The sequence below is a fragment of the Haliotis cracherodii genome, unplaced genomic scaffold (genome assembly GCF_022045235.1).
Source record: "Haliotis cracherodii isolate W230 unplaced genomic scaffold, xgHalCrac1.p SCAF_1, whole genome shotgun sequence".
NCBI classification, from domain to species: Eukaryota; Metazoa; Mollusca; class Gastropoda; order Lepetellida; family Haliotidae; genus Haliotis; species Haliotis cracherodii.
This window is the reverse complement of record NW_027266264.1, coordinates 31,539,198-31,553,759: the sequence shown is the minus strand read 5'-3', so window position 1 is coordinate 31,553,759 and position 14,562 is coordinate 31,539,198. Positions and strand designations below refer to the sequence as shown.

The 14,562-nt window shown below is 42.3% G+C and overlaps 1 protein-coding gene across 1 annotated transcript; it reads right to left on the bottom strand.

Annotated features, from left to right (window-relative positions):
* Window positions 1-746: 746 nt before the first annotated feature.
* LOC139463542 (protocadherin-15-like) lies at window positions 747-14,267 on the bottom strand. The gene is made up of 13 exons (XM_071244817.1): window positions 14,078-14,267; window positions 12,848-13,028; window positions 12,310-12,474; window positions 10,601-10,750; window positions 10,048-10,176; window positions 9,630-9,797; window positions 9,077-9,273; window positions 7,181-7,379; window positions 5,522-6,158; window positions 4,501-4,557; window positions 3,870-3,926; window positions 2,768-2,793; window positions 747-1,993 (listed from the first exon to the last, which is right to left on the bottom strand). Exons 1-13 carry the CDS (start codon window positions 14,135-14,137, stop codon window positions 1,914-1,916), a joined length of 2,106 nt encoding a protein of 701 aa, XP_071100918.1. The 5' UTR covers window positions 14,138-14,267; the 3' UTR covers window positions 747-1,913.
* Between the last annotated feature and the right edge of the window lie 295 nt (window positions 14,268-14,562).

Here is a 14,562-nt window from a genome sequence, read left to right as displayed (position 1 = left end):
CGATGCTTATGATGTCAATCACTGGATTGTCTGGTCCAGACTCGATTATTTACAGACCGCCGTCATATAGCTGGACTATGCTGAGTGTGGCGTTAGACAACAAACAAACAAGCAAACTCCATACCTTCCGGAGCTCATCATGGCAATAAGAAATACATGACACAATAGGGGTGGATGGTCCACCTCTGTAGCTTCACTCTCCGTTTCAAGTGTTCCTGATCAAATGGGAGTCCATTCCATCAAGGTCTCTTCATCAACAACTGGGTTGGACTGCTCCAGTTGCATATTTTGCTGACTGGTGAATTTATGTCTTTGATAAGTTTCACCGAACTCAAGAGTGATGTCAAGCTGTTACACTGGTAGCACAAGTGTTTATATAAGGAGAGTCGGGAATGAATTATTGTTTATTCAAAACAAACAGAACAGCACACCTGATCAATGTAATAATGCATCAGTAAATATTAATAATGATGATAATAACTGATGTAATAATAACAGGGTTTTACATAACGCAGAAATGTGCGTTCAGTATGCACATATGTATAGGATGGACGCAGAATAAAATACATTAATAATTGCAACCCAAGGGACGCACAACAATATCTAATTCTTGACAAGAAATATAAAGATCCTGCAATTAAAGTAATAATCAAATCTTACACTACTGCACACTGCACTATTTGGTTACTTTACATGACCCTCGTATTCCCTGTAAGGACCCTTGAAATTAATTATTTTGCGGGTCCCATGGACCCTAGTTTTGGTTGGTCAAGCTAATTATTACCCTGTAATAACGAACATGTTATTTGAAAGACAGTGCAGGCTTCATTATCAATTAGACATTGGAGTGCCCTGTGACTATGATAAGAGGATGGATACTACTTTATACAGGGATGACAAGAACTGACAAACCAAAACACTTAAATACAATGAAATCCTGTTAATCTGAAAGTCCCGTCCTAATTCGTTCATATTGACAAATAAATGCGGATTACTAGCGACAAAGTCATGTGGCTGTAGATATAGGCATACCTTCCCAGCAGTAATCCCAGTAGGGGTTGGGCATCCAGATTAATATGGATTAAATACTTGCAAATATGGTTACGAGTATCGGAATAAGGGATTCATAATACTGGAGTACATGCATATTTGAGGGGTGAATATTCAGGGCGTTTTAATTATTGCAAGACTTTAGTCGTTTCACGAAACACCCAGAAGTGTTTTAGACCAAAAGGGATAAATATGATATTTTTTTTCTTATTAAAAACAAAAGTTAGAGTTGATAATCGATGCCAACAGCTGATATTTTAAATTGTCAAGTATGTATAGCCGTTGACCAGTTGATAAATGTATCGAAAGCTTGGTCGATCGTTACGCCCATAATATATTCATCAATAATATTAATAGAGTTGTCTATTTATGTAAAGCTGACTAATCATGAAAGACTAGGGTATACAGTCAGATACTGACCATGTCTTAAGTAACAGAACCGCACACAGATGATACAATCTTATGTAAACACACACATGGTATAAATATCAAAATGGCCGCTCAACAAAGACGTACACTATAGCATGGAGTGACCAAGCGAATAATAAGCAACATGAACACCTGCTTCAGGAGAGAGTAACACAGACCCTGTTTAGAGAGCTCGCGTGTATTGTCCTATATAATATATATTACATGGAGACAGATGTCTGTTGTACACTCAGTTCTTGTGTCCGGCCTAGTTGCACATACACGAATATGATCCATCATGACAAATCAGCTTTCTTGACATTGACAGTATCTGGTAACGTCAAGGTACAGTGACTGATTTGTGAGGCTGCACGACATGCGCAGCAGGAGTCATGTTTCAGCAGTCACTGGTTAAGTTATACCACAGTTAACGTTACACGTCAATGGTTTCACATCTACAGGTCAAATGATTTATCTGGCTGTGTGCCCATCCCTCGCCAGACGTTCTTCTGTTGCAGGTTCGGACCTCGCTGGTCTGTAAACAACGACAGGAATGTCATATCACAGCCCAAGGTTATTCTACAACTGTGTAAAACAGAAGAGGAGGTTTAGGTGATGCATGGCTGTTGGTTAAACATTGTGCATGGGGAGATTAGTGACACAGTCGTCAAAGTTACCGCAATTCGCTCTGCATAGTTGCGTCCCTTTGGCGTGCTAGAAAAATATGGTTCAGGAAACGCAGAGTCACCCTGATAACATTTCTGGGTTTGCCAGCACCTTGTCTGAGCTCTTGAAAAACAATGTCCGATAGCCACAATAACAATCCCGGCAACAATGGGTATAACATGTTATTTCCGTAAGTTCAATAAATTGTGTCCATTAGTTACCTTAAATGTAAGAGTTTAAGAGCAAATACTAAATCCCATTCTAGGGCCAAGAAGGAAATGTGTGTATTTCCTGATTCCCGAACGACCAAGATCTGGAACATCCGGCCATTAAACATTTTTTTCTGTTTTTATTTTCTCGAATAGCACGATTGCTTTTTACAACGTTCCCGGTATTGTCCGTATCTAGTGTTCTCTGTTGACAAACCACTCATTATTTTCATTTGAAAGCGCACTTTTATTGACATACTGCATACTGCAAAGTACCGTTTTTCAAAGAAAACTCCTCAAAATATGAATTAATCACCCACAAACCGAACCACAACACCTATACCTGTGATACACCCCAGATCACTTACAAAACAAGGAATACGTCGATCACTGCAGACTAAAAGTACACCAATTGAATGTCAAGCTAAACTTACCATCCTTGTAGGCCTCGTACGGTTGCCTGTATAAGAAACAGAGAGTGCAAGTTATACATTGAGTTGGCCAAATCTAATCGACCCGTGAAGATTCCGGGGTAGAATAGGTCAACTCATACTTGCCGTAAAAGGCGACTATGCTTGTCGTGAGAGGCGACTAACGGGATCGGGTGGTCAGGCTCGCTGACTTGGTTGATGCATGTCATCGTATCCCAATTGCGTGGATTGATGTTCATGATGTCAATCACTGGATTGGCAGTTCCAGACTCGATTATTTTACAGACCGCCGTCATATAGCTGGAATATTGCTGAGTGTGGCGTTAAACAACAAACAAACAACAAATCTAATCACAAAGTTCTATTTGTATTGGGTGAGTGTTATTGATTATGCCGTGTTAATAAATTAGTTTTGGTTCTTGAACGACGCCACATACAGCAATAGTCCAGCCAAATAATGTTGGCATATAACTAATCAGCGACTTGTGAATAACAACTGTCTGGACCAGAAATCCAGTGGTTGATATTATGAGCGAAGTCCCACGCCGTTAGTTTACGATAACGTGCTGTCAACCCAGTCACCCTGTCTGTAACACCGACCCAGTTAGTCGCTCACAAAGTAGAATAAATATGTAACACGTTTGAATATCGAGGATGAAAGTGTGGATTTATTCTGACCTGGAATCCCCGTGCGGATCACGAATGACTGGATTCATGTTAAATATTCGATGTACGGTTGACTTTTAACATGTATGTTGACAATATAATACTGGTACCTATAGTACCTGTAGGTCGGGTAGTCAAGTGGTTTGAGCGTTTGCACGTCACGCCGAAGACCCTGGTTCGATTCCCGACATGGGTAAAATGTGTGAAGTCCATTTCTGGTGTCCCCCCGACCTGATATTGCTAAAAGCGGCGTACAACCGTACTCACTCACCTATTGGTACCAGTGTTTTATATATTGTTCAGTGCAAGCTGCCAAGTTTTGCTGCTGACAACAACACATGTATTAGTGACTAGTGTGACGTCACGTGGAAGAGGAAGATTACCTGTGCAGGTGGAGTGTCGGATCAAAAAGAACCAAGGTATAATATATTATACTTACACTTCTCTCGGTGTGACCGGCTTCACGTTGTTTCTCTTGGGAGACTGGCGGTTATTGCTGAAATGTTCAAAAGCGCTTTAACTCTTTATGAGTTTGTAAAACCCGTTCACGAGATTTTACGATAGCTTCAAGTTGATCATCTACCCGAGGCAAGCGTGTCCACTTGCCTAAATCAAAGCTTAGTTTCTACGTGTGAATGTAGACTTTGATAAATAGGCAAGTGGAAGCTCTTGCCTCGAGAAGATGGAAGTTCATATATTTTTCGCATAATTATAACGGAAAATAAATAGCATGCAAAATGTCACACCTGGTTTATGCCAAAATATTATAATAATACATTAACGTGCGCATTCCGGTAAATTCACATCGATTTTCATTTACAAACTTGTACGAAGTCACATCTACAATGATATTATATATATTATTAACATTTTTACTAGAAGAAACATCTGAAAATACTTCATACATCATTGTCAGATTGTGCCAGTTTACATTGCCTTGCCGCCATCTTGCCAAGTTCAGTTATATCAAAGACGAGCTATCAATTTGAAAAAACCAGAAGCCCCTGGTCTTCATAACACGTAAATATTTTTTAACGAAACTAGACCTTAAAATACCACAATCTTCTTACCCTCTGAACTGAACTTGTTTATTATCAGGAGGACCAGGCTGCGTATTTTGTGATGGTCTGAAGAACGAAAACATAGTTGAATCAATACACCCCTTGCATGAGACGACTGGGACACCCGTGCCCCGATACACCCCTTGGATAACAGTACCCTGAACACATGCTGATTACGGTGTCTTGTTGTTTACAGCAATTCAAAATCTGAGTCTCTGCCCTCCGACGAATATCACAGTAATACTGTATTTGACATTTTCAAAATAAGTGGCTAGTCACAGGCAAACCAGTGGTTGACACTATGAGCATCAGCCTGCGCCGCCGGACTGAACTTCACGCAGGCCTTATACCTTTAATTAACTACTTTGGTGAAAATAAGGGGCGGTCGGGTAGCCTAGTGGTTAAAGCGTTCGCTCGGCCCGGCTTCGATTCCCGACATGGGTACAATGTGTGAAGCCCATTTCTGGCGTCCCCCGCCGTCACATTGCTGGAATATTGCTTAAAGCGGCGTTAAACCAGACTCACTCACTCACTTGGTGAAAACAAAACTTTGATGACGGAGACGGATAAGCATGATCGTGGTGGAGATGAAACCCACGACAGCTGTGGGTTCGAAAACCCGTTATTGGTACAAGAAGACCCTAGAATCCACAACTCCGTCATTAGAGTCAGTAACATAGAAGCAATATCACATTTTAAAATATAATTTGAAATCATAAAAACATGTTTTGAAGAAAAAGGTGTTCCGGGATTTGGCACTTAACATGGTATATTTTAAACGCACAGACAATTGATGAACAAGACAATGATCAGATCCGAAGCCCAAAATATAATGTTGTCGATATGTGTGTAATTTTTATTACTTACATGTAAGATATAATAATCCAAAATTGTTTCAAACAAAGCAACTTTCAAAACAGTCTTGGAAACATGACATCATAAACTACAAAAATAAAAAAATACGTTTATCGGTAACTTTAAGTTCGTTATCTCGAGTGAGCTATGTTCATACTTTTAACGACTCACTGACCCTGCATTGAATCTTGGAGAGGAACTTCCTCTACAGCGCGGCACGATGTATCTGCTGATGAAGAAAGCGGCGGCCGCTATTCCGATACACCCCAAAATACAAGCGCTGACAATCCATGGCATATTGCCAGTGCCATTGTCACCGTTGACCGCTGATGCAGGTACAAGGCCATCCAAACCAGGTACAGTTGTAGCAGGGGTAGTTGTTGTCGTCGGGACAGGTGTTGTAGTTGACGGCGTGGTTGTCGTTGCAGTGGTGGTAATAGTGCAGAGGATTGAGCTGACGAGTACTGGCACAGAAGAGCTTGTCAACGGACCAGGAAACGTCCCTTTGTCTGAAGCCGTAACGTAGATGGTCTCTACTGTGCCAGCCGGTATGGACCCGTTGAGGATGACGTCGCAAGCAGGCAAGACGAAAAGGACGCCGGTGGTGCTTGGGTTGCATTGGACAACGTTGTTATTGTTGAAAGCTGTGTCCACTCCATCAGCAGCAAATATTTTGGTTAGGTAGGTGCCGGCGGGGAAACAGTCCTCCACTTGAACCTGATATAGACCTGATGGTGGGCCGGTGATTACAGGTGGGTTGTCGTTCTTGTCCAAGAAGTTGATCGTCACTGTTGTGTTGTCCTTTCCTTTGTCTGTAAGCAACGATGACAGTGAGTGAGTTAGTTGGGTTTTATGCCGCTTTGAACAGTATTCCAGTAACGGCGTGTCTGCTAAATGTGGGAGGAAAGCCCGAAGTGATGCGGGTCTCAGACATTTGCCAATTTGGTGAAACCCACGAGAATGAGTATGGTAGTGACAAACCTAGAAACCAAAACGAGGCGAACCGGGATTCGAACCATGATCATACGTTTCTGTTTCTGGCGAGCCGAAGGGACGCAACTCTGCACAGCCTTAGATGACTGGGCCATCTGTACCCCGTTGGTGGTGGAGTGATTAAGTGAGTGAGTGAGTGTAATCGGCTAAATATACTACTCAAAAGAAGTTAAGGATCACCTGATTCTTTCATATTACTATAGTCAATCTCTCATGTCATGACAGATTTACTTTACCATTATGAAAGAATCGGGTGATCCTTAACTTCTTTTGAGTAGTATATATTGATCGAGCAGAGAGCAGGACAACCTATGGCTTACTCCATGTTTTATAGCATCGCAGCAGTATGCCTCGAGTATATGTCGCATAGAAGGGGACTAGAAGACGTAGCTCATTTGACGTTTTGGTGTCAGTTCGTTTGTTTCTTGTTTTACGGCACTCGGCGATATTCCAGCTATATGACAGCCAAGCCAGTCTGGGACCGACGTAGGGAATACGCTTTCAACAGCATTTCAGTTTTGTCACCGTGTATCAGACGAGACAATCTGAACCAGACAATCCAGTAATTAACATCATGAGCATCGATCCACGCAATTTGGATACGATGACATGCATCAAACAAGTCAGCGAGCCGACCACCCGATCCCGAAGTCGCCTCTCACGACAAGCATAGTCGCCTTTTACGGCAAGCATGTGTTGCTGAAGACCTATTTTAACCCGGATCTTCACGGGTCAGGCACAAATCTGGGATCCGAAGCCAGGGTCAGCAAACCCTGGAACCGGTGCACCCCTTTGTCGTGAAGGATGTGTTTGTCTCACAGGAGGATGCCCCTCTACGTACCTTTAACGTCTTCCACTTGAATCATAAGTACAACTGTAGTAGCAGCACCGGCAACGTCGACGTCGTAGTCAAGACAGGTGATAATCCCGCTGGCGGAGTCGATGTAGAAGAGGTTGGCATCATTACCGGCAATGATACTGTAGGTACCAGTGTCGCCAGGGTCGTCATCCACGAAGGTGAAGCCAGCATCGTAGGTAAACTGTAACACAAATATGTAGCATTACAAAATACGATTACATATGTATCCAGTGATGCTGTCCCATTGTTGTTGCTGTTTGTTGTTTAACGCCGCACTCAGCAATATTCCAGCTTTTTCACGGCGGTCTGTAAATAATCGAGTCTGGACCAGACAATCCAGTTATTGACATCATAAGCACCGATCCACGCAATTGGGATACGATGACATGTATCAACCAAGTCAGCGAGCCGGACCACCAGATCCCATTCGTCGCCTCTTACGACAAGCACAGTCGCCTTTTACGCCAAGCATGGGTTGCTGAAGACCTATTCTAACCCGGATCTTCATCGCATCGATCAGATATCTTAAAAGTCTTAACCTTGATTTAAGCCAATCTATGATATACTGCTATCATACTGTCCTTTGATGACTTATTTTTAATATAGTATAATTGTTTACCGATATTTTTGAATTCTGACATCGTCAGAATTATGGGTTAATTACATCGGAGCTATGGATCAGAAGGCGGACACATACCAACACTGCACATGTTTAAATGCTGTTTCTTTTGTTTTGTTTGAGAAAAATGGGTTACAGGGATGATTGGAGGATCTTCATCATGGTCGTAAAAATGTGCACGTTTCAATACATCAACGTTCAATTATTCTGCTCTATAGTTCTGCAATGGAATTACATGCGACATGAAACCTACTGAAGTGGTAATACCACGCATTAAAAACTGATGATGACATGTTGCATTGATGTAGGCAGGAACACCTAGATGACGTTATTAGGGACCTGGGCCCCGATCATCAAAGGTTTCGTAGCGTTAAGACGATAGTAACTCAAAAACTTGAACACAGACTTACGACAGTCATAACGCTACCATCGCATTGTGAAACTGAGCCCTGATCTCATGTCTCTTGTGTGTGCCAACAGGGTATGGCGAAGCAATCTCATGGTCATGATCAACCACGGAAGGCAGAATTAGTTTCTCATCGTCTGAAAACGGCGTACCACTGCTAAAATAACTGTAAGTAAGGACAGAAGCGAGAGTGAGTGACTGAGTGATTTGGGTTTAACGCTGCTTCTAAAAATATTCCAATTATATCACGACGTGTCAGCTTAATTTGGGAGGAAAGCCCAAAGTGATGCAGGTCTTAGAAGTTTACCACTTCGATGAAACCCACACGCACAGGTATCGTGCTGACAAACCTAGAAACGTAATCGGGTCGAACTGGGATTCAAACCCACAGTCAGGTTTCTGGCGTGTCCGACGCAACTCTGCACAGAGAAGCTTCAGAACGCAGCCTGACATTCATTCAGAATATACTTAACACATGACCAAAGTGAAATCGCAGATATGAAAATCTACTTACATTTTCATCCGAAATGTTTGGTAGGTAATAATCCACAGCTCGGCTTTTACTAGCCGATATTTCGACACTTACCATTCAGTATTTATTGATGGGTAATTGTATGTACTGCTCTTAATATCCGGCATCTAATGGTCTCTGTATGAATGCGGACCAGTATATCGCTTGAATACATTACACTTTTTCATATTCTTAATAACGAGGGACCGCCTCCGTGGTCTTGTGGTAGAGCGTCCGCCCGAAGAGCGGAATGTCCGGGGTTCGATCCCCGGCCGCGTCATATCAAAGACTTCAGCATATAGTTGTCCGCAGCTGCACTATTTTGTTTGGGAGATGACCTACCGGACCTTCATACTGCACGGTGACCACGTCCCTAGGGCTGATGACTGGGGGGTCGTTGGCGTCGGTGACCTTGACATAGAGGAAGAAAGTGTCTGGAGCACAGAAACCATTAGACGGCTGGATAGTGACGTTGATGTTTCGAACCCCGCTTTCATAATCCAGCTTGCTTCTCAGGCGCAGGGTGGATGTTGCCGCGGCTGCAATGAGGATTATGTATATTGTTGGTGTGGTGTTTAACGTCATACGCAGCAATATTCCAGCTATAGAAACAGAATTAGTAGCGATAGGGCAATAGTAGAGTGAGTGAGTATGTTTTTACGCCGCCTTTAGCAATATCAGCAATATCACGTCGAGGGACACCAGAAATGGGCTTCACACATTGTACCCATGTCGGGAATCGAACCCGGGTCTTCGGCATGACGAGCGAACGCTTTAACCACTAGGCTACCCGACCGCCCCAGGACAATGGTAGAAGTAACCATAGCGGCATAAGATGGCGAGAAAATGCAGCTTTGTAGCAAACTCACGTCCCATATTTTCTGGATCAACTTACTGTTCACTTCAAAAATGAATGCTGCTATGGAGGGTGAAGTGTCTATCGTGTAGGTGGCTACTGGGTCACTGACCGCCTGGATGTCGTGTATTATGCTGTTGATTGCCAGATCTTCAGACACGGTCACTTCTTTGTTGACCCCCGGGATATAGGGCACTCGGTAGTAATCTGAAATATGTCATGCATTGCGCCTCTGAGCAACAGTAGAACACCTTCTCGTGGTCGACATATTAAATTAATAGAAATAACAGGACACGCCATCCTCGCTGTTCAGGGCTTTTGAGTACCACATAATGACGTGGAATTTAAGATTAATGTCGAACGTGTAGTAACCAATAAGATCCTACTCTATCTACACATGCATGATTATACTGCCCTGCCAGTGACGCTATAAGCGAATACATTCAACAGACAGTACCTGAAAACTGTACGGTGATGACTTTGGGTCCCACGAGGACGTTTCTGCTGTCGCGTACGTATATAAAGAACACGAGCGTTGGAAAACACTCCGAGGAGAGGTCTGCAGTAGCCCGGACTACTCCGTCAGCTGGAACAACGTAATTTCATTAGTATATCTAAACTTAAGCGTGTAAAACGCACCACACACACACACACACACACACACACACACACTCTCTCTCTCTCTCTCTCTCTCTCTCTTTCTCTCTCGCTCTCTCTCTCTCTCTCTTTAACATCGTGTTCAAGACTATTTCACTTATATAGCGCCTTGCATGTCCGTAGGAACGTTGCTGTGTGTAATTCCGTTAGTAGTCAGCGCCAGGCAGTGTAACAACAAGTACCATCTTATAACATCTTTTGCTATGACACGGCCAGGGGATCAAACCACCGACATTCGCCCTGTGGGCAGACGTTCCATCCACAAGACCACGGAGGCGGCACGACTCCTTTTGGTACACTGATAAGGAGAATTAGGATGTAAAGTAGGACAAGGGATGTTAGAGTGTACATACTGAGTCCAATCACGTATTTGGAGGCACTGGAGGCGGGCTGAACAGTCATGTTGTAGAACACCGCATCGCCGTCAGGCTCTGTAACACCTGTCTCTATGTAGATCACTGCCCCATTTTTGGTTGTCTTGGCGTTGATGTTCATCACTGTCGCTGTAATGGATAAACATACAACTGACTCCTCTCGTCTCGAACATGGTTTTCTCGAATATATATCGTCGATTATGTATGATTCTATATGCAGATTTTAAGACAGTGTACAAAATGTTTTTAGATCCTAAACACGTTCATTGTCATATACTTAAAATCTAAACATGTTTAGAACCAGCATGTTCAAAATATATTGATTCGAGATTGGCATGATGTACGATGGTAAAGCAGACAAAAGGAGAAGTTTTACAGTGACTGAGTGAGCTGGGTTTAACGCCGCTTTTAGCAGTATTCCTGTAATATCACGGTTTGTCAGATGAGTGTGGGTTCGGAGCGTTACGCCTTATACCATTTCATTTGTTTAGATTTTAACTGAAATAAAACATGCAAAACCTTTGATTTAAATACAACCCTTAGCACATATAGGGCTAAAATAGTAGCACATTGTTCACAGCGCAAGTGAATCAGCGTTAGTCGGGAGACCACATCCGGGTCATTGCTGTTTGGTCTTAATGTTGTCACAGGGAAATCACTACGTACGTAATTCGTTTAACTGGAAATTTAGCTAACCTGGACAAATTTAACGACATCCGTACTGTTCCGTTAAACAATGGCTTATAATAAATATCTTTGAGAATCGACAAGTTTAAGGTAGGGTGTGGTCGTTATTTAGCAAAACTGGTTCTTTGGCGGTTCCTTTGGCGGTTCTAATAAATAAATTTTATATTATTTTGTTCAGAGTTTGTCTCTAGGAGAGGTGAGGTCGCTGGTACTAGTCCGGACTGATGCAGGTCTTTTTAGAGCTAGCCCACTGATGTACCACGTTTAACGCTCATGTTTCACATGGATACCCGACTAAGACCCAGAAGACTCCAGGCATAATTTTATCCCCGTATTGCCGAGCGCCAGGCAGGGTAATAACACGTACTGGCATGACGTGACCGGGGATCGACAACAGACCTTCATCTCTCTAAGCAGACGCTCTACCACTAGACCAGAGAGACGGTTGAGTTTGTCTCGAGAAAGCAAAGAACCAGGAAATACACGTGACAATAGAGCTGTTCGATTCCGTTGTTGGTCATGTTGGTCAGATACTACTTCACTTACGACTGGTATTCCAGTGCAATGGAACAGAATCAGAAAGAGCTTCAATTCAAGTTGAAATAAACAAAGCATCCCAAACTTGAGTAGTGTGTCCTCCTACTTAAAATATTTTGCGCTTTCCACTTCCTAATAATAATTAACGGTAACCTTCATAAATTCAAATTGATTATTTAGCCATGTTAAGAAAAGAGGTGAGATGACGCGGCTGGGAATCGAACCCCGAATCTTCCCCTCTCCGGGGGACGCTCTACCATTAGGCCACGGAGGCGGTCAGAAAATTAAAGAGAGTTTGCAAAAAGGTAACATGGTATTTATCGATTCAGCTACTTAAATGATAATCAATATAAACTAGTATCAATATAACGTGTGTATATTAACCTTATTATTCATTCAGATAATTCTAACAATCAGTATTTCAGCGAAATGTTCAAAGAAGTTTGGACGTGTGTAATACGTGCCTGAAAATGCGTTAAACTTCGGCGGCTCGTTAGTCCTTACTCGTACGTTGATGGTGGTGGAGAGGCTCGTCCCTGCTCCATCAGTGCACGTCACCGTGATGTCGTAGATGGGGACCAAGGCGTAGGAGAGGTTCCCCTGACTCGGGAGGTAGAAGAGCTGAAAGTCTGAGAGTAAACAGCAAAAGATATATAAAAAAACGAATGTAAATATAGCACAGCAGCGTTCAGTGGAAGAGGCACCATTGGCAGACAATACAATTGATTATCTAGTTTGTTGGTGGTTCCAATGGGTTTGTCTTGGCGCAATGGCTGCTGTCTTACGATCAAAATCCTATACGATATCCTCGCGAAGAGGGGGTGTGGCTACTCACGCAGAGAAAGGGCTACTTACGAAGAGGGTGATGTGATCCCTAAAAAGAGGGTGTGTGGGCTACTCACGTGGATAAAGGGCTACTAACTAAGACAGGGTTCCAGATGAAGAGGGGCTACTGTCTAAGAGAAAGAGGAGCTACTCCCAAAGAGAAAGGGGGCTACCTACTTATGGATGGGGCGATCTTGTAGACGGCGAAGCACGTTGCACAGAGAGTGGTCGGCGTGATACTCTGAAGGAAGACGGTTATGTCGGCCGTGTGGGTGCACACGATGTCCGTCAGGCTGATCCGGGACTTCTCTTCTTCATACACATTGGCCACCAGGGGGGTACTACTGATAGTCATTTGCTGGAGATAATAGTAACACCAAATGTAATAATACTAACTTGCTATGTGGCCGTATCCTGTTAATAATCGAGTCTGGACCAGACAGTCCAGTGATTGACATCATGTGCATCGATCTACACAATTGGGATACAGTATCGGTATCAGTATAAGTATCAGTATTAGTATTAGTATCAGTATCAGTATCAGTATTAGTATCAGTATCAGTATCAGTATCAGTATCAGTATCAATATCAGTATTAGTATTAGTATCAGTATCAATATCAGTATTAGTGTTAGTATTAGTATTAGTATCAGTATCAGTATCAGTATCAATATAAATATCAGTATTAGTTTTAGTATCGGTATTAGTATCAATATCAATATCAATATCAGTATCAGTATTAGTGGATGTTTTACTCGGCACTTAGCAATACTCCAGGCTGTTAAAACATCGGGACTGGGCAAAACAAACCAGTGGTTGATTATGAGCAACGTTTGCGCCTCGGAGTATAATCAACCATAAATAATCGAAGCTGACCAACGGTGCACTTTAGTCACCTCTTACGACAAACAAGGTTACTTGGTCCCGGACTCGGAATTGCCACAGGGTAGTAGAAATAGTAGTAGTGATAGGGAATGGGTACCTGTGATTAATGTAATGTGATTATTAACCTTCTAAGGCCTCACAGGGTTGTATACTCCTCATGGAGCTGAGAATGAAAGCCATTTGCACACTGATCCATATACCGGAGTGATAATAATAAAGCGTTATTATTATTATTATTATTATTAATAATAATAATTTGACATTTTGGTCTGGATGAAGTTATATATAGTTTTAGATGAAGGTTATTAGTATGGAGCCATGTCTCTGATATCTACATTGATGTAGGACACGGTCATCCAAATAAGTGTGTATACTAAACCACTTGTTTACAAAACAAATCCAAAGTGAAACAAAAATGAAACTTTAGACAAATTCCATGAAATAGAACAATGTAAATGACAATTCGATCAATGAAAATGTATATTAATTATCTATGAACGTGAAACATTAATATCATACATACAGCATTGACGCCTTTCACCAGCACGGCGAAAACAAGGAAGAGTATCCATGATGACAACATGTTGGTTATAATACCACAAAGACAGATCCGAGGGTATCACTTTACATATTTCACCATCAGGAAGTTTATATATCACTTAGATCATCCCGGTTTCACAAACCGACGAAATCCGACTGAGTCAAGTCGTAAATCCAAGCTGGCTGCGGAGTATATGTATTTAAATGTATGTAAGTAAGTTTGTCAGATATCGTTCCACAGACTGGTACATTGAATTCTTTATTACCTGTCTATGCTTACAAATACGTCTCTTTCAGGCGCTGGTTGTGGATATTGAAGACATGGGTTCAATAGCATTAACAAAGACCCTCCTTTGCTTAAGCATTCCTTCACATTGGAGATGGGAGTTGTATGATTCCAATCACACGAACCATTTGTATCTGCCGTGTCACATGGTTGAACCTACCACTTCAATATCGGCTCTTTAT

Excerpts from the sequence above, each read along its gene's own strand:
- LOC139463542 (XM_071244817.1), bottom strand. The coding sequence starts at position 14,137 with ATGTTGTCATCATGGATACTCTTCCTTGTTTTCGCCGTGCTGGTGAAA. Across the intron at positions 3,927-4,500 it reads AAACAAGTTCAGTTCAGAGG|CAATAACCGCCAGTCTCCCA; the intron begins GTAAGAAGATTG and ends TGAACATTTCAG. Across the intron at positions 2,794-3,869 it reads CCGGTCACACCGAGAGAAGT|GCAACCGTACGAGGCCTACA; the intron begins GTAAGTATAATA and ends TTTCTTATACAG.